Source organism: Anarhichas minor, unplaced genomic scaffold, assembly GCF_050575085.1.
Source record: "Anarhichas minor isolate MPS153535 unplaced genomic scaffold, ASM5057508v1 ptg000027l, whole genome shotgun sequence".
NCBI classification, from domain to species: domain Eukaryota; kingdom Metazoa; phylum Chordata; class Actinopteri; order Perciformes; family Anarhichadidae; genus Anarhichas; species Anarhichas minor.
In genome coordinates this window covers 12,308,688-12,332,665 of record NW_027466473.1, presented here as the reverse complement: position 1 = coordinate 12,332,665, position 23,978 = coordinate 12,308,688, and the positions used below count along the sequence as shown (strand labels likewise).

The 23,978-nt window shown below is 39.9% G+C and overlaps 2 protein-coding genes across 2 annotated transcripts; both read left to right on the top strand.

Moving 5' to 3' along the window:
* The first annotated feature begins 4,911 nt into the window (after positions 1 to 4,911).
* Positions 4,912 to 12,044, top strand: LOC142960119 (von Willebrand factor A domain-containing protein 7-like). The gene is made up of 17 exons (XM_076101746.1): positions 4,912 to 5,091; positions 5,186 to 5,452; positions 5,554 to 5,647; positions 5,746 to 5,880; positions 6,437 to 6,623; positions 6,718 to 6,893; positions 6,991 to 7,103; positions 7,218 to 7,334; positions 8,192 to 8,395; positions 8,481 to 8,613; positions 9,019 to 9,168; positions 9,663 to 9,755; positions 9,849 to 10,120; positions 10,260 to 10,553; positions 10,694 to 10,885; positions 11,159 to 11,263; positions 11,837 to 12,044. The coding sequence occupies exons 1-17, from the start codon at positions 4,912 to 4,914 to the stop codon at positions 11,933 to 11,935; spliced, it is 2,811 nt and encodes a 936-aa protein (XP_075957861.1). The 3' UTR covers positions 11,936 to 12,044.
* Positions 12,045 to 15,802: 3,758 nt separating this feature from the next.
* On the top strand, positions 15,803 to 22,395 carry LOC142960566 (von Willebrand factor A domain-containing protein 7-like). The gene is made up of 15 exons (XM_076102445.1): positions 15,803 to 15,982; positions 16,071 to 16,343; positions 16,445 to 16,538; positions 16,696 to 16,830; positions 17,431 to 17,617; positions 17,712 to 17,887; positions 17,985 to 18,097; positions 18,212 to 18,328; positions 19,342 to 19,545; positions 19,631 to 19,763; positions 19,974 to 20,123; positions 20,498 to 20,590; positions 20,685 to 20,956; positions 21,096 to 21,389; positions 21,530 to 22,395. The coding sequence occupies exons 1-15, from the start codon at positions 15,803 to 15,805 to the stop codon at positions 21,935 to 21,937; spliced, it is 2,829 nt and encodes a 942-aa protein (XP_075958560.1). The 3' UTR covers positions 21,938 to 22,395.
* The last annotated feature ends 1,583 nt before the right edge of the window (positions 22,396 to 23,978 follow it).

Genomic DNA, 23,978 nt, shown 5'->3' with positions numbered 1-23,978 from the left:
ACCATTCAATACATTGGTTTGTGTTGTATGACTTAGGTTGAATATCTGCAGGTCCAGCATCAATCACCAATGCAGCAACATATGATTACATACATTACATATATGCAATAAAAATCATCAATGGTTGTTATCACCTAAATGTGACATAACAATGAAAGAAAATCATGTTCTATTGTTTCACATGGGGAGCAGCAGAAAACAAAAGTGATTCCCTCTTCAACCAAACAGGTATAAAATCATTTGAGCTCCCACTAGTGGAGGAGCAGTTTAAAAAGGTATGTGTTTATACAGACAGTATGTGGCCCTCAAGTTATGCATCTTCTGCTGTAAGTGATGAGGCAGGAGCAAAAGAAGGACACCTCAACTGGGCATACAGTTTGGGTTAGATTAGATAACATCAACCACGGTGCACAAAATAAAATACAGCAGACAACATATGAAAGACACACTGTCACAACAGCAGTAACACGATCACACAAACTAATACATTTGGTATAGATCAGTAGCCCCCATAGCTTATCAATCATGTTTCTACTGCATTTATCACAAATATCAGATGCTGTCAGTGTACCTGTGGTTCTAGAGGAAAGTCACTTTCAGGAGATGTGTTCTTACTCGGATCATGACGGATAACATCATGATCTGTTTTCAACAGTCACATTAAAGGAACCGCCCAATTTCCATCTCTACAGTATCTGCCTGCAATGTTTGCCTTGGTTCGTGTCCGTGTGTGTTTTAGTTTTCTTTACAGCTCTTGCCAATTGTTTCACGTGAAGAAGAATGCAGGATGTCATCCTATTGCTTCAGTCATTCCCACACAAGACAAATATTGAGTATGCAGCACACAAACCTTACCAGTAAAGAGACCTTTACATTTAGGTGAAGAACTCTGGAATTTGTAAGGTTTCACTATCACATCTGGGTTCATTGTGTACTTCTTTCAGATGTTTAAAATGTATTCCGTTACCAGTCTTTGCCAGGTATTGTTTGACGTAAAAGTTTATCAAAAGTTAATTTGAAATTCAGCAGACTCCACAATGACTGTTTAGTCAAATATTCTGAAAAACAATATAATCTTTACAGAAGTCAAAAAGATTATGACACATTTTAGCTAAACAAGGACTTTTGTCCTTAAAATAAATAATCAAATAAATAACTAAACAAAGAGTGTAAGATCATGGCATCAGTTGGACAGTGCCTCTGTTACCACCCAGACGGACATTGTTGGGGCAATTTATCATGTTCTTTTAGATATAACTTGTATCGCTTCAACCTAAACCCAATCTAAAAGAGCCAGAGAAAGTAAATGTAGTACGTTAACTAGTTCAGTCAACCGATTCAGTAACTGTACAGTGAAATATTACAGAGAAAACATTAGGACAAACCTAGGACAGTAGCAGGTCCACAAATGCAGGCATACGCTCTTTATTATGTTAGATATCCGACCAATGAAAATTAAAACATAGAAGAAACAAAAGCGTGAAGTACATGGACCTGAAGACCAGCGGGAGGTTCTAACATTTTTCTCGTATGAGTGACGTGAGTCACTCAAGGGGGGAATGTGGGAGGAAAATGTATTTGTGTCTTGAAGTATATTTGTGTAAAATCAATCATATCCATAAGCTGAAATGTATCCATGTATATTCACATTCATACTGTGATATTGGCCTGTATCATTGTGTTATTCACGTCACTTAGGCAGGGAGTCTAGTATAGCGGCCTTGGAGCCCGGGTGAAGATGGAGGGGGGATGACTTAGATAAACAAGTAGTGCAAGATGTCTAACGGAGGGAAAAGACGAGAGCCGGTCGCTGTGACGGGTGGCCAGAGGTGGAATCAGGAGAAGACGAGTGGAGAAGGAGACTGTGGTGAATCAAAAAACCCTCTGTTATGACTTGTCCGAGGTGCACAGTGTAACTTGTCAAGGTGAAAGTTCAGAGGAGGAGGAGGACATTGCCGAAGAGGGGGGAGACTTAGGGTAGACTGGAGGTATAAAGTAATGAACAATGCTATTGTGAAGCGAGTTGACAGCTCGGTTTAATTGTATACTTTGTGATGCAAATAAATCTGCGTGAACTGAAGACAATCCAATCTCTCTTGTGTTCTGTGGGTGTTCGTTACTGAGTTCCTAATAGTGAGATCCTGTGGTGTCTCACCACGAGTCAGATAGATAACAGTTACTGAGCCAGCCGTTAGGTAAAGTCAAAGAAGCGGCTCATCAACGGGAAAAAAACACAACATTTGGTTGAGCCACCACGAGGAGGACTCCACGGGGACCATGCCCGAGCGGGGCGACCTTTGCTCTCTCACAGACTGAACATGCCATGAGCTCAACATAAAGGTAAAGCAAATGTTCTGCATTGGTGGTGTCGGTCTGTGAGGAGGAAAGGACGGCTGCGAAGGTGTCGAATGTTCCCTGGGACGTCCTAAGACCGTACGATAGGAACTTTTATTCAGTAACAGTGTTTTTGAACCCCACTAACTAATTCACATTTTAATTATATAGTATAATGCTGAGTGACAATAAAGGGGGAACGGGGGGGGGTCATAACATTATAAAGGTGACATTTCAGTGACTGACATCATGGCAGCAAGATGTAGTGTGCAACAGGCCCTTGATCTGTTCTTCCAAGATGAGGAGGTTGATAGTGATTTTGAGGATGTGTCAGAGCAGGAAGATAATTAGCATTTTATTATGTAATGTTTTGTGTTCTAAGTGGTAAATGTTGAATTAATGTTGATAATTAGGATTTCTTGTGACATAGCAGTGAGGACAGCGTTTGACGGTTGCAATGATTAAACGTGGTTATATTATTAATTCCAACAGATCCTGAATGTTCATGCCATTTTCAAATTCAATACAATATATTTAAGTCATTATGGCTTTTATGTTTTTATGTCTTATGTAAAACAGGACATGATAATGTGTAATAGAGGTTTTTGTCCAAAGACGAATGTTGTAAAACTTAAAAAATACACTCTCCCTGCTCTCTGAAACATTTATTAAGGATTAATCATTAATTTGTTAATGAGCCATAGGATATTTAGACACTCTACATAGATCTGTAGTTTAAAATTTGGTATAGCTTACTATGAGGGAATTCTTGGTCTGGGTCAAAATTGGCCCGGACCATACTGTGAAGGCATTAAATATGAACAGTATGTAAGGATTAAGTCTCGGGATCGCTAAGCTGTATATTTTTAATAAGAAAAAAACAAAGTTAAAAATAAGAAATAAACAGAAGATTAATAAGTCTTTGGATCACTGAGCAGAAGCCTTTTAAGACTTACGCGGATAAGCAGATGGGCACTAAGACTCAGGATCTCTAAGCGGTATATTGTTTGATAAGAAAAAATAAAGTTAAAAATAAAAAATAGAAAATGAATAAGTCTTTGAGTCGCTGAGCAGATGCCTTTAAGACTTACGGCCGATATGGACACTAAGTCTCGGGACTAAGCGGTATATTGTTTGATAAGAAAATAAAAATACTATACAAATATTACTAACACTATCCGGGATCCCAGCGCTGCCTTGCATCAATATTGATTCAGAACAAATAATTAAGATAATTATTATTTTAGATGAATGCAGTGTGTTGATTTTATGCTGATACTGTTCATAATATTGTTCATATACACGATTTTATGCTATTTCTACTATTTCTATTGATGCTTTGTTGATTCTATGTTATGTTGTGAACCTACTTCATTTTGGTTCATTTCCGCTCTATATTATGCGGTATCTGCTTAATTACAATTATTAACTGACACACACACGCCCAATTTACATATCTACAGTATCAACCTGCAGTGTTTGCCTTGGTTAGTGTCAGTGTGTGTTTTTTTATTTCATTTACACATCTTGCCAAGTTTTTTTTTTTGTTCACGTTAATGCAGGATGTCATCCATGGACATGTCAACAACCTGTAAGTATCGTTTCAGTCATTCCCACAGAACATATATTGAGTATGCAGCACACAAACCTTACCAGTAAAGAGGCTGTGGAGTGCTGCAAAGCAGGTGCTAGAGTGGAGAGGACCGGATCAAGACCTAAGGTACGTTACTCTTTCAACTCATAGTTATCAGTAATGTAAAGATAGACAGAGTTGTATTACATTGTGCAGACCATATATTCTTATGTGTTACCTATCCTCTACTATGAACCACAATTAGAAAATCTTTAAGACAAATGTTACCAAAGAAAGCGTTATTGAGTTTAAAAATCAAATGACAGTTTTAAAGTGCTCTTTCTTTAATTTAAGATTTGATGGTGAAATAAACAGGATACTCAATAACAATATATTATTGTGAGCTATGAAGAGAAGTATGAGGGCTAAAACTATATGTGAAATGTGATATAGATAGATAGATAGATAGATAGAAACTTTATTCATCCCCAGGGGGAAATTAGTTATTGTATGTAATCACAAATTAAGTTTGTTACATAAAGTAGGTTATTTTAGTGAGGTGAGTGTTCGTGGCATTGGTATAAAGGTGCTCCACTGCATCAAAATTATGTTTTCAGAGTTTCAGGTCTACAGCACTGCTGGTGTTATAGAAACAAGTGATGTTACCCTCATATTTAGTGTAGTGTTGTGTAAACATCATCTATTTTCTGGCTGACAGCAGTTAATTTAAGGCCAACTATCTCAACTCTCTCAGTTACAATTAAAAAAGAAAAACATAAAATCATTTACACTCATTTGTCTCTAGCAGTTGTGACCATTTACACACCTTTATGAACTTAGTCGACTGTAGGAATTGTCGAGAGCACTTTTGTTTGAGACTAAATAAAGAATAAATTAAAGGACCAATAACTAATATACAGTCTACCAGGTAATGAACCACTGAAGGAAAAATGGAGAGAAATGTGTTTCTATCTCCCGCAGATTATTCAACAGGTTGAGCAATGATGTCTTCAGGGTTTGCTGCGTTGTGTCTCCTGCTCCTGCGCACTGGAGCGCTGGGCTTTGGGCTATTGCCAGGAAAGTCTCTGAATCACCAGGAAATCACGGAGAAAGCGATATTAAATTCCACCTTGCAGGTGTGCCGTGCTCTGGCCCAAGCTGATGGGACAGACTTCACTTTTCCTGTAAGAATTCCCTTCAATTAGGTTGTTTTACTAGAAATGTTATGTCGTCTTTTAGCAATGTTAATATGATTTGACTTTGTGTGTTTAGGCACAGCCTTTCACTGCAAAGGCTGTTGCTGTGGCCTGCGGTGAACCACAGTCGTGCAAGAGTTTCCGCCGAGCCATTATATTTATCGTGCTGAGGAATATACGGGTGGACATTCGTCATGCCCTGAATGCAAGCTTCCACTTTGATGATGAAATGTTTGTTCAAGGAAGGAAAATCATCACTGAGGGAATACTGGCTGTGAAAGCAAGCAACAAACAAGAGAACTTTGAGGCAGCGAGGCAGAAATTGGGAGAGATTTTACATCCCTTACAGGTTCATTATTTCTCAAAGCATTACTGAAGCCGTAACTGTTTTAAAATATTCAAGGAAACTTGATGGATTATTAACCTGTGTCTTCTTTTGTCAACTTTAAGGACTTCTACAGTCATAGTAACTGGGTGGAACTAGGAAACAAACTCCCAAACTCTAATCTGATCAGATCAGACACCAGCATTGGTAACATAGCAGGTGAATAGATTGTGTAATGTCAGAGATGGTAGGCTATGATGTGACTGTAGAGGAATTATTTCACGGAGGAAAACATAATTCAAATGTTTTTTACTCAGATAAAAGCAGGGCGACATGTCGCAACTGTGATGGAGACGACTGCAGGAACAACATCTTGGGGGACATCATAGAGGAGAAGGTACTGACCTCTGGATATTTTGGTATTGGGCCATTTTTCTCATCCAAACCCAAAGGTAAGTGATTCCTTACATTTAACCGCTAATGCCACAGCATTATATATTCAGATTCACATTAACAAGCGAATACATTCTTGAGATTTGCTATAAAATATTTGGATACAGTATAATGTCTTGACAGCAATAGATAATATGTCCTTTTAACAATGTTTACTTGTTACTTATGTTTCAAGTGCCTTGTACAGTATAGTATGTCCTGTTAGTGGCCTAAAATGCACAACCTTTCCCAGTCAGGATACACATCCACTGTCTGTTTGGGGCCAATAAATATGGACTATAAGATCACCTCAGGAGTCACATTCCTCTTCAGTTTCACTTTCCCCTGTTGTGTTTTCTGTCTTCTTGACTTTGCCTTCACACGTTGTTGTTTTGAGGCTTTTGTAAGCTTATGTTCTCAAAACAATTCAGGTGGAACTTTCCCTAATTACTGCACAATATCTAAAGTTAAAAAGAGGTCTATAGAAATAAAAGCACATATTTAACCACCAGAATGCTCTTTAGAAAATGACTAAAAAAGTAAACAGATCTCTCTCTTATGGTATCTATTGCAAAGGAAAATGCAGTCACGGAGGAGCATTGGATCAAACAAGCAACGTTGAACCTAAAGGTGGGATCAGCAAAGACACTTTCTCATCCAGTCACGGACACCTCCACACTGACGCAGCAAACTTGGCGATAGCTGCAACCAGTGGGTTAATGGAGGACATTCGAGGGGCTGCTGGTGACAGACCATTCCTCCAGTATGAAACCCATTCTGCATGTGTCAAGTATGTACTCTAAGGAGGTGTAGAGTACGTTTTTTATCCATTTGTTCCATCTCTCTTCATCCCTCAGGATGTTGGGAATCTCCAAAGGGTCCAGCAAAGCTCTTTGTTTTGTGATTGACACCACAGGAAGCATGAGCGATGACATTGCAGCAGTGAGGACCGTCACTTCCTCTATAATCAACAGTAAAGTGGGAACAGAAGATGAGCCCTCAGTTTACATTCTTGTATCTTTTAACGATCCAGGTACAATCTTGAGGATGCTATACATTTTGTTGTTGTTCTTGTTGTTGTACATCATCATCGAGGTGTTTTCTTTCTCCTGTCTTCAACTGAACCCCAGATTTTGGGCCGCTGATAAAGACTACAGACCCAAACGTCTTCAAGTCTGCCATTAATTCATTATCCGCAGCCGGTGGAGGGGATGAGGGGGAACTGAGTCTTTCAGGGCTTCAGGTGATGTGATGTGTGGTTGTTACTACTTCAAAATCTGCCCCCAGAAGCTTGTTGGAGTGTTTAAAGTTTTAACTAAAGCTGTCCTTGTTATTCCACACTCTCTTCCTCATACAGCTGGCTTTAACCGGGGCTCCTTCAAATTCTGAGGTCTTCCTCTTCACAGATGCACCAGCTAAAGACAAACGCCTGAAAAGCACAGTGATCGCACTCATAGAGCGGACGCAAACAGTGGTGAGTATCTAAGTACGAAATCATTTATGGTCAGAATAGAATTTCTTCACATCTACGTATGTTGTGATATTGTGATCATTTCTTGACATATGTTTTAAATTTTCATTATATTTTTTGCATTTGTTATGTTTTGTTATTGATAATTATCTTTGTACAGCACACAATGCTGGTCTGGGATGTGCTATGTTGAGACAGGCTCGGCGATGTACATCTATGTATGTAGATTACACACAGCCATTTGATTCCTCTAAACCTGACGAAACATTGTAGAGCTGCAGCAATACCATTAACACATTAGTTGATCGACAGAAAAATCATTGAATGCAATTTTCATAATTCAATAATTTGCTTTCAGTATTTTTCTAAAACAAAATTACAAAATTGTCTGGAAAAATGGATACATTGATAATTAGTTGCAGCCTTAAAACTTTGTAATTTTGTTGATTTAATAAAAGAGGAACAGGGGACAGCAATCCGGTCTCACTCCCAACGTGGGTCAGTGCCCCTCGGTGTCTGATACCGACGCACTGCGCTTTTAACTCTAATGTAAACCCGCCCGCGTCATTATTAGACGGTCAGAGGAACTGACATAGTATAGAGATCGTGTAGGTGTATGGATCAAACAAACAAGACATTCGTACAAAGATGGCACTAGAAGGGTACCTAGAGTGTCATAGTTTGAAGCTTAGGGCCGCTGACCAGGCGTCTGTATTTGACTAGTTGGCAAAGAGAATGTGTTGGGGACAGATGATGGTATTCCTACCTTCTTTGGAAGATTTGTTTGAGGTACTTTTTTCTCACATCAATGGTTACTCAAGGCCGTTTTGATTTGGTTGATTGTGCTTCTTGCTTTCCAGGTGAATTTCATGATTTCTGAGTCAACGGTGCTCAATCGTAGGAAACGCAGTGATGACACAAAGATACGTCCCAGGATAGCAGCATCAGATGCTCAGCTGTACAGAGACCTGGCTCAGGCTTCAGGAGGTCTGGCTATTGAAGTCACAAAGAATGAGCTCTCTGTGGCCACCAGCATCATAACAGAGTCCTCCAGCTCCTCTCTGGTAATATCACTTAGGTCTCACTACTACTTAGTTTGGTCAGTTCAAAGATTTCAGCTGTGTCATCTGTTTAATGTTTATCTCCTAGGTAACCCTTCTGCAGGCAGCCAGGAGCCCAGGAAAGACGGATACCTTTTCTTTTCTAGTTGATGAAACGGTAACAAACCTTAGAGTTTACATCACTGCGCACTCCCTCGCTTTCACTCTTACCGGCCCCACAGGTAATACTGCCTTTCTAAATTAAGTCTTCACTCTTTATTACGACTAAAGTTAAGGCATTATGTGTATTATTTCATATAAAAAAATAAAGTTACAGTATAGTAAGTATGTCATAAAAATGTCATTGTATAGTGTCATAAACAAATGCCAAAGTATGCCATAAAATAGTATGCCATTACATGTCATACAAAATTAAAAAGCATATGTTATAGATATGCCATGAAAAAAATCATATGATAGTATGCAATAAAAAAATGTAATTGTATAAAATCAATCACATACAATCTCATTAAAAAAGTCATATAGTGTGCCTTAAAAAAATCTTATTTGTAACAAATGTTTGAAGCAATGAAATCATTATCAGTCTGTCACATAATGAATTATTCTTTTAACTGTAATTTTTGAAGGGCAATCTCAGCAAATATCTGAGAGAACAGGATCATTGATCACTGCATCCCAGTCAGTGGGAAACTTCAAGACTCTGCAACTCAAAAGACAAGTTGGACTGTGGAAAATTAAAATGGTGTCAAGTAATCCCTACACTCTTATGGTCATCGGTGAGACCCCCATGATTGATTTAATGTGATCACAAAATGAATGTTAGAGCCATGTTGGTACGATGATGTACGGCTACTAACAACTAACAACATTGTCATCAAACTCAGCTGTATTTATTTTCTGGTGCTGTTCAACAACTATTAGCTAAAGTAAGATGATGAACATGGTAACCATTATACCTGCTAAACATTAGCAATGTGAGCATGTTACAGTAGCATGCTGATGTCAGCATTTAGCTCAAAGCACAGCTGCATAAGCTTTATACGTCATACATTTACGCAGATATTTGAACCCCTTGTTATTTTAACAAATTTAAAAGGCAATCTTTTAAAATGCAGCTCCCACATTTAAGAATTGCAGGATATGTTGCTCATACAGTAGTAGTAACCATAAAAAATAAAAAATAGAATACTCCAATATCGTGTGCTGTGTTGAAATAAACACTGAAAGAAACTCTGTATATTTGATCCTTTCTTCATGACTTTATTTGCAGGTCAGAGTGCTATTGACTTCCTGTTTGACTTTGTGGAGGCATCACAGGGCCCTCTCACAGGATATGATGCTCTTGACTCACGTCCCAGAGCTGGTACAGAAAATTGTTAAGATGTGAATTTGATGACACGCTGATGTAACATAAAATGATCAAGTCAAACATGATGAATTTCAACTTTCTTTAAAGGTGTCAACGGTAGCTTGTTGGTGTCTTTAACGGGAAGTGACTCTGCCACGGTGACAGAGGTCGCTCTGGTTAAATCGTCAGGGTCGGAGGAGATTAAAGGAGTCGTGGAGCCACAGGGGGGTGGAAGCTTCTTAGTTCACGTTGACATGATGCCCTCGGTGGAGTTTGTGGTGCGGGTGAAGGGGCAGGAGAGTGTTGCCCCCGGAGCTCCATTGATAGTCTTCCAAAGGCAGTCATCCACCAACTTCAGAGCCTCTAATCTGACTGTTATGGTGAGTACCCAGACCATCACTGTGCCACAGGAACATCACATCAAACATGAGAGGAGATGCAGCAACTAAAAATTGTTGTAATGTTCACTTAAATCATCATCACAAACACTGGTCCTTGTCTGATCCCCTCTGTTTTCAGGCTGATTCCGATAGCATCTTGGTACCAGGAACACCGTTCTCTGTGCCCTTCTCTGTGATGACCACTGGAGTCGGGGGAAACTTCACCATCCGAGCCACCAACAACCGACAATTTAACTCAACATCTCCAACCAATTTATTTCTGGAAACCGGGAGTAGTGCTAATGATACCGTGACCCTCTCAGCACCTCTTAACACCCCATCTGGTTCTGACGTCACCCTGATTATTGAGGTCGAGGCTCCTGGTGGTGGAGATACAAACTATGTTGTGCTGCGTTTCTCCATCCTTAACACGGTAATCCTCACGCTAAAGAATCCCATTTACAAGTACAATTCTTTGTTTTACAGATTTGTAACTTCCTAGATGTAATTTGTTACTGATTATAGGGAATATATTATAAAAAACTATATATCTACTTTTTGTTCTCCTCATAGGTGACTGATTTTACTCCTCCTGTGTGTGAGCTGCTCAGCCTGCAGTCAAACTGCTCTGATATCTGCAGCTTATCGATGTGGGAGCTCTCTGTTCAGGTGACTGATGGGGCTGAAGGGACGGGTGTTGAGCGTGTTAGCCTCAGACAGGGCAACGGGACCATGAACACCAGTTTGACCGCTGGCAAGGCGAACATGATTGCTGGCACCAGGAACATGACCGCTGGCACCGGGAACATGACCGCTGGCAGCGAGAACATGACCGCTGGCAGCGGGAACATGACCGCTGGCACCGGGAACATGACCGCTGGCACCGGGAACATGACCGCTGGCACCGGGAACATGACCGCTGGCAGCGAGAACATGACCGCTGGCAGCGGGAACATGACCGCTGGCAGCGGGAACATGACCGCTGGCACCGGGAACATGACCGCTGGCACCGGGAACATGACCGCTGGCAGCGGGAACATAACGCTGGTGTCCTACAGTTCGTCCTGCTGTTCGCCTGATGTAGAGCTGCTGGTTGTTGATCGGGTGGGTAATGTAGCCTCCTGTTTCTACAGCGTCCGGAAAGCGGCCACCAGCAGCTCACAACCTGCAACCACCAATAGCTCACAAACTGCAAACACCAATAGCTCACAAACTGCAACCACCAATAGCTCACAACCTGCAACCAGCAATAGCTCACAAACTGCAACCAGCAATAGCTCACAAACTGCAACCACCAATAGCTCACAAACTGCAACCAGCAATAGCTCACAAACTGCAACCACCAATAGCTCACAAACTGCAACCACCAATAGCTCACAAACTGCAACCAGCAATAGCTCACAAACTGCAACCACCAATAGCTCACAAACTGCAACCAGCAATAGCTCACAAACTGCAACCACCAATAGCTCACAAACTGCAACCAGCAATAGCTCACAAACTGCAACCACCAATAGCTCACAAACTGCAACCACCAATAGCTCACAAACTGCAACCAGCAATAGCTCACAAACTGCAACCACCAATAGCTCACAAACTGCAACCACCAATAGCTCACAAACTGCAACCACCAATAGCTCACAAACTGCAACCAGCAATAGCTCACAAACTGCAGCCACCAGCAGCTCACAACCTGCAGCCACCAGCAGCTCACAGAGTCCAACAACAGCTGTTGTGTCTTTGTCTACCAGAGCTGTTCAGTCTTTTCTTCTTTGCTTTAGCATCACAATCCTAGGGCTCAGTTTACCATTTTAAATGGGGATCAACTGACCTTCTACATGTTAGTGTGAGGAAGAGTTGCGTTTTGTAATGTTCTTTTGGCTTTGGAAAATCACATACATACTATATACCCGCAGTTGCCAGTTTATTAGGTACACATAGGTAAAACCAATATATGCAACTAAGAAGCTATAAATGTATAATATTAGATTGGCCAGCACCATGGCACATAACTTGTACCATCAATGGACAGTATCATGGTAAAACTGAATACACGAGCCATTAACATTACTATACCACGCTAGGTTTTTGTATGTTAAAAGTTATAATAATAATATAATAATATTCTGTTTCTAATATTAGGTCTATATTTGGTCATTGATAAAAATGGATTGAGCTCGATGAACCTAATAACCTGTGTATGTACAACTGGGTGATATACTGTAAAATGAATGCTGAAATCTTTAAGCTATATTAACTACATTATGTGCTGTATGTATTACAGAGTACTTTGTTTCATTGTGCAACTTTCTTTAAAAGCTTAGAGGGGTTATAAAATTAAGACTTGGGCCATGTGAACATGTACATTTCATTATGATACTTCAATCAAGGAATATTCATTCATATTTTCATTACTACTGTTTATATTACATTGTGGAATAGTAATGCTGAAGGACTAAATCTATTTGGTCATTTAAACATTTATTATATATTATGTAAATCATATTTACATCTGAGGGTTGCTTCTTTAATAAATGATGACACAATAAAGCAATGAAAAAGGGCTTATGATGACCACTGTGGTCCTTTTGGGAGAAAATTGTATGACAACATTTGAGGGAAGATATATGATGTAGAAGTGTCAGATAACACCATCAGAGGGTAACGCCTTTATTAGATATCCACACAATTGGTAAGAAATGAATACCATTCAATACATTGGTTTGTGTTGTATGACTTAGGTTGAATATCTGCAGGTCCAGCATCAATCACCAATGCAGCAACATATGATTACATACATTACATATATGCAATAAAAATCATCAATGGTTATCACCTAAATGTGACATAACAATGAAAGAAAATCATGTTCTATTGTTTCACATGGGGAGCAGCAGAAAACAAAAGTGATTCCCTCTTCAACCAAACAGGTATAAAATCATTTGAGCTCCCACTAGTGGAGGAGCAGTTTAAAAAGGTATGTGTTTATACAGACAGTATGTGGCCCTCAAGTTATGCATCTTCTGCTGTAAGTGATGAGGCAGGAGCAAAAGAAGGACACCTCAACTGGGCATACAGTTTGGGTTAGATTAGATAACATCAACCACGGTGCACAAAATAAAATACAGCAGACAACATATGAAAGACACACTGTCACAACAGCAGTAACACGATCACACAAACTAATACATTTGGTATAGATCAGTAGCCCCCATAGCTTATCAATCATGTTTCTACTGGATTTATCACAAATATCAGATGCTGTCAGTGTACCTGTGGTTCTAGAGGAAAGTCACTTTCAGGAGATGTGTTCTTACTCGGATCATGACGGATAACATCATGATCTGTTTTCAACAGTCACATTAAAGCAGGGGTGTCCAAACTTTTTTCAAAGAGGGCCAGATTTGACAATGTGAAAATGCCCAAGGGTCAACAGTCCCTGCTGACATTATTTTAAACAATACAAGTAGCCTATACATACATTGTTATTTAATCATTTTATTTTCAATGACAGCAAATAGCAATGTAACCAAATGTAAGCATTCCTGTGTGAACACATCTCAACAACTATTCTGCCTTTCTTTCACATCTTGAAAGTCAGATAACACAAAGAACAAGCCATCTAAAAGCTAATTACATAGAAACCGATCAATATTCTCACCTCAAGACAATCTTAAATATGATTAGTGAGGGTAATGAAACGTTGTCTCACATTTAAGTTCAACACACATGAAACAGGCTAACGAAACAAATCAAGTTGTTGATGATAGCTCTTCAGTGTTACGAACCAGGCAAACATTAGCAAACTCGGTCTTCTTCTCGGGGCAATTATGTTTTCTGCTATTTTCATAACACAGTCTTTGATAAACTCACCTTCCGTAAAATGTTTGTCATGTTTAGCAATTGCCATGGCCACTTGGTAGCTTACTTTGATGATGTTTTCATGTGAAAAGGACCGCTGCTGTGAGGCCAAGTTATCTTGGAGGTGCTTCACTTTTCTAGCTCGGTCGCTCTCTGATAGCTTGTTGTAGCATTAGCATGTTTGGTCTCGTAGTGTCTTTTTACATTATATTCCTTAAACAAGGCAACAGTCTCATGACTAATTAGGCAGATACAGTTGTTTCGGTTTTCGGTGAAAAAAACATTGCGATCTCCACCTCTCCTGGAAGCGGCGGCCCTCATTATCGACTTTCCTTTTGTTACTTGCCGTAACATGACAGGTCAAGGGTCAGAGCCAATTTCAAACAGCCAGACAGTTACAGAGTGGTGCTGCCACCATGAGGTAAAAAGAGGAATTGCATGTTGAATTTGTATGATTTATTCATTCCGTTTTGACTGTGCTGGCGGGCCATAAATAATGCATTTTAAGACAGAAGGTGCGGGCCATATACAATCTGACCTCGGGCCGTTATTGGACTTTGGACATGCCTGACTTAAAGGAACCGCCCAATTTACATCTCTACAGTATCTGCCTCTAGTGTTTGCCTTGGTTAGTGTCGGTGTGTGTTTTAGTTTCATTTACAGCTCTTGCCAAATTTTTGTTCATATTAAGAAGAATGCAGGATGTCATCCAAGGACATGTCTACAACATGTAAGTTTTGCTTCAGTCATTCCCACACAAGACAAATATTGTGTATGCAGCACACAAACCTTACTAGTAAAGAGACCTTTACATGTAGATAATGTGATAATAATTGTATTAGGTGAAGAACTCTGGAATTTGTAAGGTTTCTCTTTCTGTTACCACCCAGACAAACATTCAAATCATACCCAATGGAACAGGTAGAACAAGTCCTGCGTGATCCTGCCATAGGTGTGGAGTGCTGAAAAGCAGGCGTTTACAAAGAATGCTAGAGTGGAGAGGACCGGATCAAGACCTAAGGTACGTTACTCTTTCAACTCATAGTTATCAGTAATGTAAAGATAGACAGAGTTGTATTACATTGTGCAGACCATATACTCTTATGTGTTACCTATCCTCTACTATAAACCACAATTAGAAAATCTTTAAGACAAATGTTACCAAAGAAAGCGTTATTGAGTTTAAAAATCAGATGACAGTTTTAAAGTGCTCTTTCTTTAATTTAAGATTTGATGGTGAAATAAACAGGATACTCAATAACAATATATTATTGTGAGCTATGAAGAGAAGTATGAGGGCTAAAACTATATGTGAAATGTGATATGTGTGTAATCACAACTTAAGTTTGTTACATAAAGTAGGTTATTTTAGTGAGGTGAGTGTTCGTGGCATTGGTATAAAGGTGCTCCACTGCATCAAAATTATGTTTTCAGAGTTTCAGGTCTACAGCACTGCTGGTGTTATAGAAACAAGTGATGTTACCCTCATATTTAGTGTAGTGTTGTGTAAACATCATCTATTTTCTTGCTGACAGCGGTTCATTTAACGCCAACTATCTCAACTCTCTCAGTTACAATTAAAAAAGAAAAACATAAAATCATTTACACTCATTTGTCTCTTGCAGTTGTGACCATTTACACACCTTTATGAACTTAGTCGACTGTAGGAATTGTCGAGAGCACCATTGTTTGAGACTAAATAAAGAATAAATGAAAGGACCAATAACTAATATACAGTCTACCAGGTAATGAACCACTGAAGGAAAAATGGAGAGAAATGTGTTTCTGTCTCCCGCAGATTATTCAACAGGTTGAGCAATGATGTCTTCAGGGTTTGCTGCGTTGTGTCTCCTGCTCCTGCGCACTGGAGCGCTGGGCTTTGGGCTATTGCCAGGAAAGTCTCTGAATCACCAGGAAATCACGGAGAAAGCGATATTAAATTCCACCTTGCAGGTGTGCCGTGCTCTGGCCCAAGCTGAGGGGACAGACTTCACTTTTCCTGTAAGAATTCCCTTCAATTAGGTTGTTTTACTAGAAATGTTATGTCGTCTTTTCGCAATGTTAATATGATTTGACTTTGTGTGTTTAGGCACAGCCTTTCACTGCAAAGGCTGTTGCTGTGGCCTGCGGTGAACCACAGTCGTCCAAGAGTTTCCGCCGAGCCATTATATTTATCGTGCTGAGGAATATACGGGTGGACATTCGTCATGCCCTGAATGCAAGCTTCCACTTTGATGATGAAATGTTTGTTCAAGGAAGGAAAATCATCACTGAGGGAATACTGGCTGTGCAAGCAAGCAACAAACAAGAGAACTTTGAGACAGCGAGGCAGAAATTGGGAGAGATTTTACATCCCTTACAGGTTCATTATTTCTCAAAGCATTACTGAAGCCGTAACTGTTTTAAAATATTCAAGGAAACTTGATGGATTATTAACCTGTGTCTTCTTTTGTCAACTTTAAGGACTTCTACAGTCATAGTAACTGGATGGAACTAGGAAACAAACTCCCAAACTCTAATCTGATCAGATCAGACACCAGCATTGGTAACATAGCAGGTGAATAGATTGTGTAATGTCAGAGATGGTAGGCTATGGTGTGATGTCTGTCTGTGTGTGTTGACAAACAGATAACAACACTGAAGCGGAATGCAGTTTGGGTGTGACTCCGTGTGACTTCACGGAGGAAAACATAATTCAAATGTTTTTTACTCAGATAAAAGCAGGGCGACATGTCGCAACTGTGATGGAGACGACTGCAGGAAGAACATCTTGGGGGACATCATAGAGGAGAAGGTACTGACCTCTGGATATTTTGGTATTGGGCCATTTTTCTCAACCAAACCCAAAGGTAAGTGATTCCTTACATTTAACCGCTAATGCCACAGCATTATATATTCAGATTCACATTAACAAGCGAATACATTCTTGAGATTTGCTATAAAATATTTGGATACAGTATAATGTCTTGACAGCAATAGATAATATGTCCTTTTAACAATGTTTACTTGTTACTTAACCTAAAACACATTTTGCATTATGTCTCAGTAAAGCTGCAATAATGTTTCAAGTGCCTTGTACAGTATAGTATGTCCTGTTAGTGGCCTAAAATGCACAACCTTTCACAGTCAGGATACACATCCACTGTCTGTTTGGGGCCAATAAATATGGACTATAAGATCACCTCAGGAGTCACATTCCTCTTCAGTTTCACTTTCCCCTGTTGTGTTTTCTGTCTTCTTGACTTTGCCTTCACACGTTGTTGTTTTGAGGCTTTTGTAAGCTTATGTTCTCAAAACAATTCAGGTGGAACTTTCCCTAATTACTGCACAATATCTAAAGTTAAAAAGAGGTCTATAGAAATAAAAGCACATATTTAACCACCAGAATGCTCTTTAGAAAATGACTAAAAAAGTAAACAGATCTCTCTCTTATGGTATCTATTGCAAAGGAAAATGCAGTCACGGAGGAGCAGTGGATCAAACAAGCAACATTGAACCTAAAGGTGGGATCAACAAAGACACTTTCTCATCCAGTCACGGACACCTCCACACTGACGCAGCAAACTTGGCGATAGCTGCAACCAGTGGGTTAATGGAGGACATTCGAGGGGCTGCTGGTGACAGACCATTCCTCCAGTATGAAACCCATTCTGCATGTGTCAATTATGTACTCTAAGGAGGTATAGAGTACGTTTTTCATCCATTTGTTCCATCTCTCTTCATCCCTCAGGATGTTGGGAATCTCCAAAGGGTCCAGCAAAGCTCTTTGTTTTGTGATTGACACCACAGGAAGCATGAGCGATGACATTGCAGCAGTGAGGACCGTCACTTCCTCTATAATCAACAGTAAAGTGGGAACAGAAGATGAGCCCTCAGTTTACATTCTTGTATCTTTTAACGATCCAGGTACAATCTTGAGGATGCTTTACATTTTGTTGTTGTTCTTGTTGTTGTACATCATCATCGAGGTGTTTTCTTTCTCCTGTCTCCAACTGAATCCCAGATTTTGGGCCGCTGATAAAGACTACAGACCCAAACGTCTTCAAGTCTGCCATTAATTCATTATCCGCAGCCGGTGGAGGGGATGAGGGGGAACTGAGTCTTTCAGGGCTTCAGGTGATGTGATGTGTGGTTGTTACTACTTCAAAATCTGCCCCCAGAAGCTTGTTGGAGTGTTTAAAGTTTTAACTAAAGCTGTCCTTGTTATTCCACACTCTCTTCCTCATACAGCTGGCTTTAACCGGGGCTCCTTCAAATTCTGAGGTCTTCCTCTTCACAGATGCACTAGCTAAAGACAAACGCCTGAAAAGCACAGTGATCGCACTCATAGAGCGGACGCAAACAGTGGTGAGTATCTAAGTGCGAAATCATTTATGGTCAGAATAGAATTTCTTCACATCTATGTTGTTATTGATAATTCTCTTTGTACAGCACACAATGCTGGCCTGGGATGTGCATCTATGTATGTCGATTACACACACCCATTTGATTCCTCTAAACCTGATAAAACATTGTAGAGCTGCAGCAATACCATAAACACATTAGTTGATCGACAGAAAACTCATCGAATGCAATTTTCATAATTCAATAATTTGCTTTCAGTATTTTTCTAAAACAAAATACCAAAATTAATACACGGATAATTAGTTGCAGCCTTAAAACTTTGTAATTTTGTTAATTTAATAAAAGAGGAACAGGGGACAGCAATCCGGTCTCACTCCCAACTTGGCAAATATCGACATGGGTCAGTGCCCCTCGGTGTCTGATACCAACGCACTGCGCTTTTAACTCCAATGTAAACCCGCCCGCGTCATTATTAGACGGTCAGAGGAACTGACATAGTATAAAGAGTGAGATCGTGTAGGTGTATGGATCAAATAAACAAGACATTCGTCCAGGAGACCGCTGTTCGTGTCCTGTACGAAACTAAATTAAATGTTAGCATTTTGTCACGTTAAGCATGTGAGTCGTTTGTCACTCGTGAGTCATTTGTCAGTAAAGTTATCATCATCCACTCTCGTTTTCTAAATCTAACGAAGTGGTTTTGTTGCTTAAACCTAACTTACTGTGAAGACTTAAGTTTATTTTTAAAAGCCGCTATGAGCGTAACAAATGGAAACTGACACGCCGTCGCTGACACATACAAAGATGGCGCTAGAAGGGTACCTAGAGTGTCATAGTTTGAAGCTTAGGGCCGCTGACCAGGCGTCTGTATTTGACTAGTTGGCAAAGAGAATGTGTTGGGGACAGATGATGGTATTCCTACCTTCTTTGGAAGATTTGTTTGAGGTACTTTTTTCTCACATCAATGGTTACTCGAGGCCGTTTTGATTTGGTTGATTGTGCTTCTTGCTTTCCAGGTGAATTTCATGATTTCTGAGTCAACGGTGCTCAATCGTAGGAAACGCAGTGATGACACAAAGATACGTCCCAGGATAGCAGCATCAGATGCTCAGCTGTACAGAGACCTGGCTCAGGCTTCAGGAGGTCTGGCTATTGAAGTCACAAAGAATGAGCTCCCTGTGGCCACCAGCATCATAACAGAGTCCTCCAGCTCCTCTCTGGTAATATCACTTAGGTCTCACTACTACTTAGTTTGGTCAGTTCAAAGATTTCAGCTGTGTCATCTGTTTAATGTTTATCTCCTAGGTAACCCTTCTGCAGGCAGCCAGGAGCCCAGGAAAGACGGATACCTTTTCTTTTCTAGTTGATGAAACGGTAACAAACCTTAGAGTTTACATCACTGCGCGCTCCCTCGCTTTCACTCTTACCGGCCCCACAGGTAATACTGCCTTTCTAAATTAAGTCTTCACTCTTTATTACGACTAAAGTTAAGGCATTATGTGTATTATTTCATATGAAAAAATTAAGTTACAGTATAGTAATGTCATCGTATAGTGTCATAAAAAATGCCATAAAATAGTATGCCATTAAATGTCATACAAAATTATAAAAGTCAGTATAGTAACTCATTTAACTGTAATTTTTGAAGGGGAATCTCAGCAAAGCACTGACGCAACAGGATCATTGATCACTGCATCCCAGTCAGTGGGAAACTTCAAGACTTTGCAACTAAAAAGACAAGTTGGACTGTGGAAAATTAAAATGGTGTCAAGTAATCCCTACACTCTTACAGTCATAGGTGAGACCCCCATGATTGATTTAATGTGATCACAAAATGAATGTTAGAGCCATGTTGGTACTATGATGTACGGCTACTAACAACTAACAACATTCTCATCAGCCTCAGCTGTATTTATTTTCTGGTGCTGTTCAACAACTATTAGCTAAAGTAAGATGATGAACATGGTAACCATTATACCTGCTAAACATTAGCAATGTGAGCATGTTACAGTAGCATGCTCATTTAAAAATTGCAGGATATGTTGCTCATACAGTAGTAGTAACCATAAAAAATAAATAAAAATAGAATACTCCAGTATCGTGTGCTGTGTTGAAATAAACACTGAAAGAAACTCTGTATATTTGATCCTTTCTTCATGACTTTATTTGCAGGTCAGAGTGCTATTGACTTCCTGTTTGACTTTGTGGAGGCATCACAGGGCCCTCTCACAGGATATGATGCTCTTGACTCACGTCCCAGAGCTGGTACAGAAAATTGTTAAGATGTGAATTTGATGACACGCTGATGTAACATAAAATGATCAAGTCAAACATGATGAATTTCAACTTTCTTTAAAAGGTGTCAACGGTAGCTTGTTGGTGTCTTTAACGGGAAGTGACTCTGCCACGGTGACAGAGGTCGCTCTGGTTAAATCGTCAGGGTCGGAGGAGATTAAAGGAGTCGTGGAGCCACAGGGGGGTGGAAGCTTCTTAGTTCACGTTGACATGATGCCCTCGGTGGAGTTTGTGGTGCGGGTGAAGGGGCAGGAGAGTGTTGCCCCCGGAGCTCCATTGATAGTCTTCCAAAGGCAGTCATCCACCAACTTCAGAGCCTCTAATCTGACTGTTATGGTGAGTACCCACACCATCACTGTGCCACAGGAACATCACATCAAACATGAGAGGAGATGCAGCAACTAAAAATTGTTGTAATGTTCACTTAAATCATCATCACAAACACTGGTCCTTGTCTGATCCCCTCTGTTTTCAGGCTGATTCCGATAGCATCTTGGTACCAGGAACACCGTTCTCTGTGCCCTTCTCTGTGATGACCACTGGAGTCGGGGGAAACTTCACCATCCGAGCCACCAACAACCGACGTTTTGACTCAACATCGCCAACCAATTTATTCCTGGAAACCGGGAATAGTGCTAATGATACCGTGACCCTCTCAGCACCTCTTAACACCCCGTCTGGTTCTGACGTCACCCTGACTATTGAGGTCGAGGCTCCTGGTAGTGAAGATACAAACTATGTTGTGCTGCGTTTCTCCATCTTTAACACGGTAATCCTCACGCTAAAGAATCCCATTTACAAGTACAATTCTTTGTTTTACAGATTTGTAACTTCCTAGATGTAATTTGTTACTGATTATAGGGAATATATTATAAAAAACTATATATCTACTTTTTGTTCTCCTCATAGGTGACTGATTTTACTCCTCCTGTGTGTGAGCTGCTCAGCCTGCAGTCAAACTGCTCTGATATCTGCAGCTTATCGATGTGGGAGCTCTCTGTTCAGGTGACTGATGGGGCTGAAGGGACGGGTGTTGAGCGTGTTAGCCTCAGACGGGGCAATGGGACTATGACCTCCAGCCTGGCCCCTGGCAATGAGAACATAACACTGGTTTCCTACAGTTCGTCTTGCTGTTCACCTGAAATGGAGCTGCTGGTTGTGGATCGAGTGGGTAATGTCGGCACCTGTGTGTACACTTATCGGGGAGGTTCAGCAGCTGCTTTCTCTTCTTCCACAAAAGTCGTTCAGTTACCTCTTCTTTGCCTCAGCATAGTGGTATTCGGCCTCCATATACTTTCAGAACTGGGCATCCATTGACTCCATGTCAAAGTGGTAAATAGCTAAAGCTGCATTAATGTATATTCTTTATACATTGAATCAATTAACTGTGTGTACTGTGAAAAGGGTTACCTGTAGCAGCAAACTCACAACTTTAAGCTGTTTTAGCTCACTGTAGGTTTTACTGTGCATAGTTCAGTCTCACTCTTCTAATTAACACAGTTTTTTAGAACACAATTGTTTTCAGGGAAAACCCACTGGACACCGTTGCAACCTGACCTGAACCCAATGGCTGTTTTTGTGTGTGTGAGCATCGCCAACAGACAGAAGAGGCAGGAATGATGAAAAAACACTGTTTTTTTAATTGTTGTTATAATGTGTCGAATGTATAATCATCATACAAAAAACACAAAGTGTTCTGCTTTTCACATTTTTTCTCCTGTTTCCCTTGTATTACTAATTAAATTTCCAGAGAGACTTAATAGACTGGTCAGTGATCATCTGATTCAGTGTGTGGTCTTTGCTTGATGTCTGTCTTTCATGGCGATATGTTTCTTAAACTATGTAATTTATGGAGTTTTTAGATGCAACTTACCAAGCCCAGACCATTCCAGGCAGAAAGAATTTTTCTGTCGTAATATTTTTCTGTTATTTCTGTAATAACAAAATCATAGTTCAAAAGCCATAAAGTATGGCATAAAAAATCATATAGAATGCCCTAAAAATGTCAAAAAAGCCATTACATAGTATGCCATAGACGTGTCAAGACAACATATCATACTATAGTATATTATAAAAGGTCAAAAAAAGTTTGCATGCCTTTAAAAAATATATAGTCACAGCATAGTTAGTCATAAAATGTCATCAAAAATGTCATGGCAGAGTAGGCCATTAAAAAGTAAAGAAAATGGTATTGTATGTTAGAAAAAGCTACAGTCATAAAAAGTCTTTTAAAAGTTATATTGTTGTTTTATTTTTTTTTAAATCACTGTATTGTGTGAAAAAAAAGTCATGAAAGTACATAGAATAGTATGTCATAAAAAGTCCCAAAAAAGTAATTGTACAGTATGTCATAAAAAGTCATAGTATAATATGTCATAAAAAATCATAAAAAGTCAGTATGAGTCTGGCCTTTGTCTCTTTTGCGACGGGTTGTTACTCTTTGTGTGGCGTTTGGAACACATTGTTATTGCGAGTGAATTCCAGTGCAGCCGTATGCCCATGTCGCCGTGTGATGTGACCACAGGAGCCACATGGTGACTGAAGTTACCGGTGTCAAGTCGAGGGTAACCACGGACGTTCTTGCTTCATTGTGAGGAAACTATTTGATGTAACGTTTACGGTAATTCTGTGGCATCCTGGATGCCCGGGTAGGAAATAATATGATACCTTTTGCTTCATAAGAGAGCTCACTTTCTGGCGGTGTGTTCTGGTGCAATGCTGCAAATGAGGTACATATGTTTATATTTGTCGATATATATATATATATATATGTCGAAAAAAAAGTCATGTTGAAAAAGTCATTAAAAATCAAAATTTAGAATGTCGAAAAAACATCATAAAAAGTCATATCATAGTACTGTATGTCCAAAACCATTGTATTTTACCGAAAAAAAAGTCCTTCAAAAGACCAATAGGCCTATATAATATTTAGAAAACAAGTCATAGTATAGAACCGTTTTTGATATGGCAACCACCTCAGCTGGGTAAGCCAAGCCCAAAAGGCCTATTGATTGATGACCTCCTTCACTGTCCAGCAGCAGGTTCTTAGGCTGCAGCAACGGCAGGCACCAATGATCTTCTGACCAGAACTCCTGCAGCCGCTTCCAAAATGTACACTTTCCATTAAGGTTCACCATCTGCTTTCCTTTCTCTGTGTCCTTACTTCAGTTACCTGTTCTTTGCCCAAGCATAGTGCTATTAGGGCTCCATGTTCTGACAGAACTGGGGAACCAGTGACTCCATGTCAACGTTGTTAGTTAAAGTTACTACAGGGAACTTTAATTTTGTGTTGATTTTGGAGGTTCTTGTGGACAAAAGTGGTAGTGTTTCAGAGCACCAGATTCCCTTTAGAAAAAAC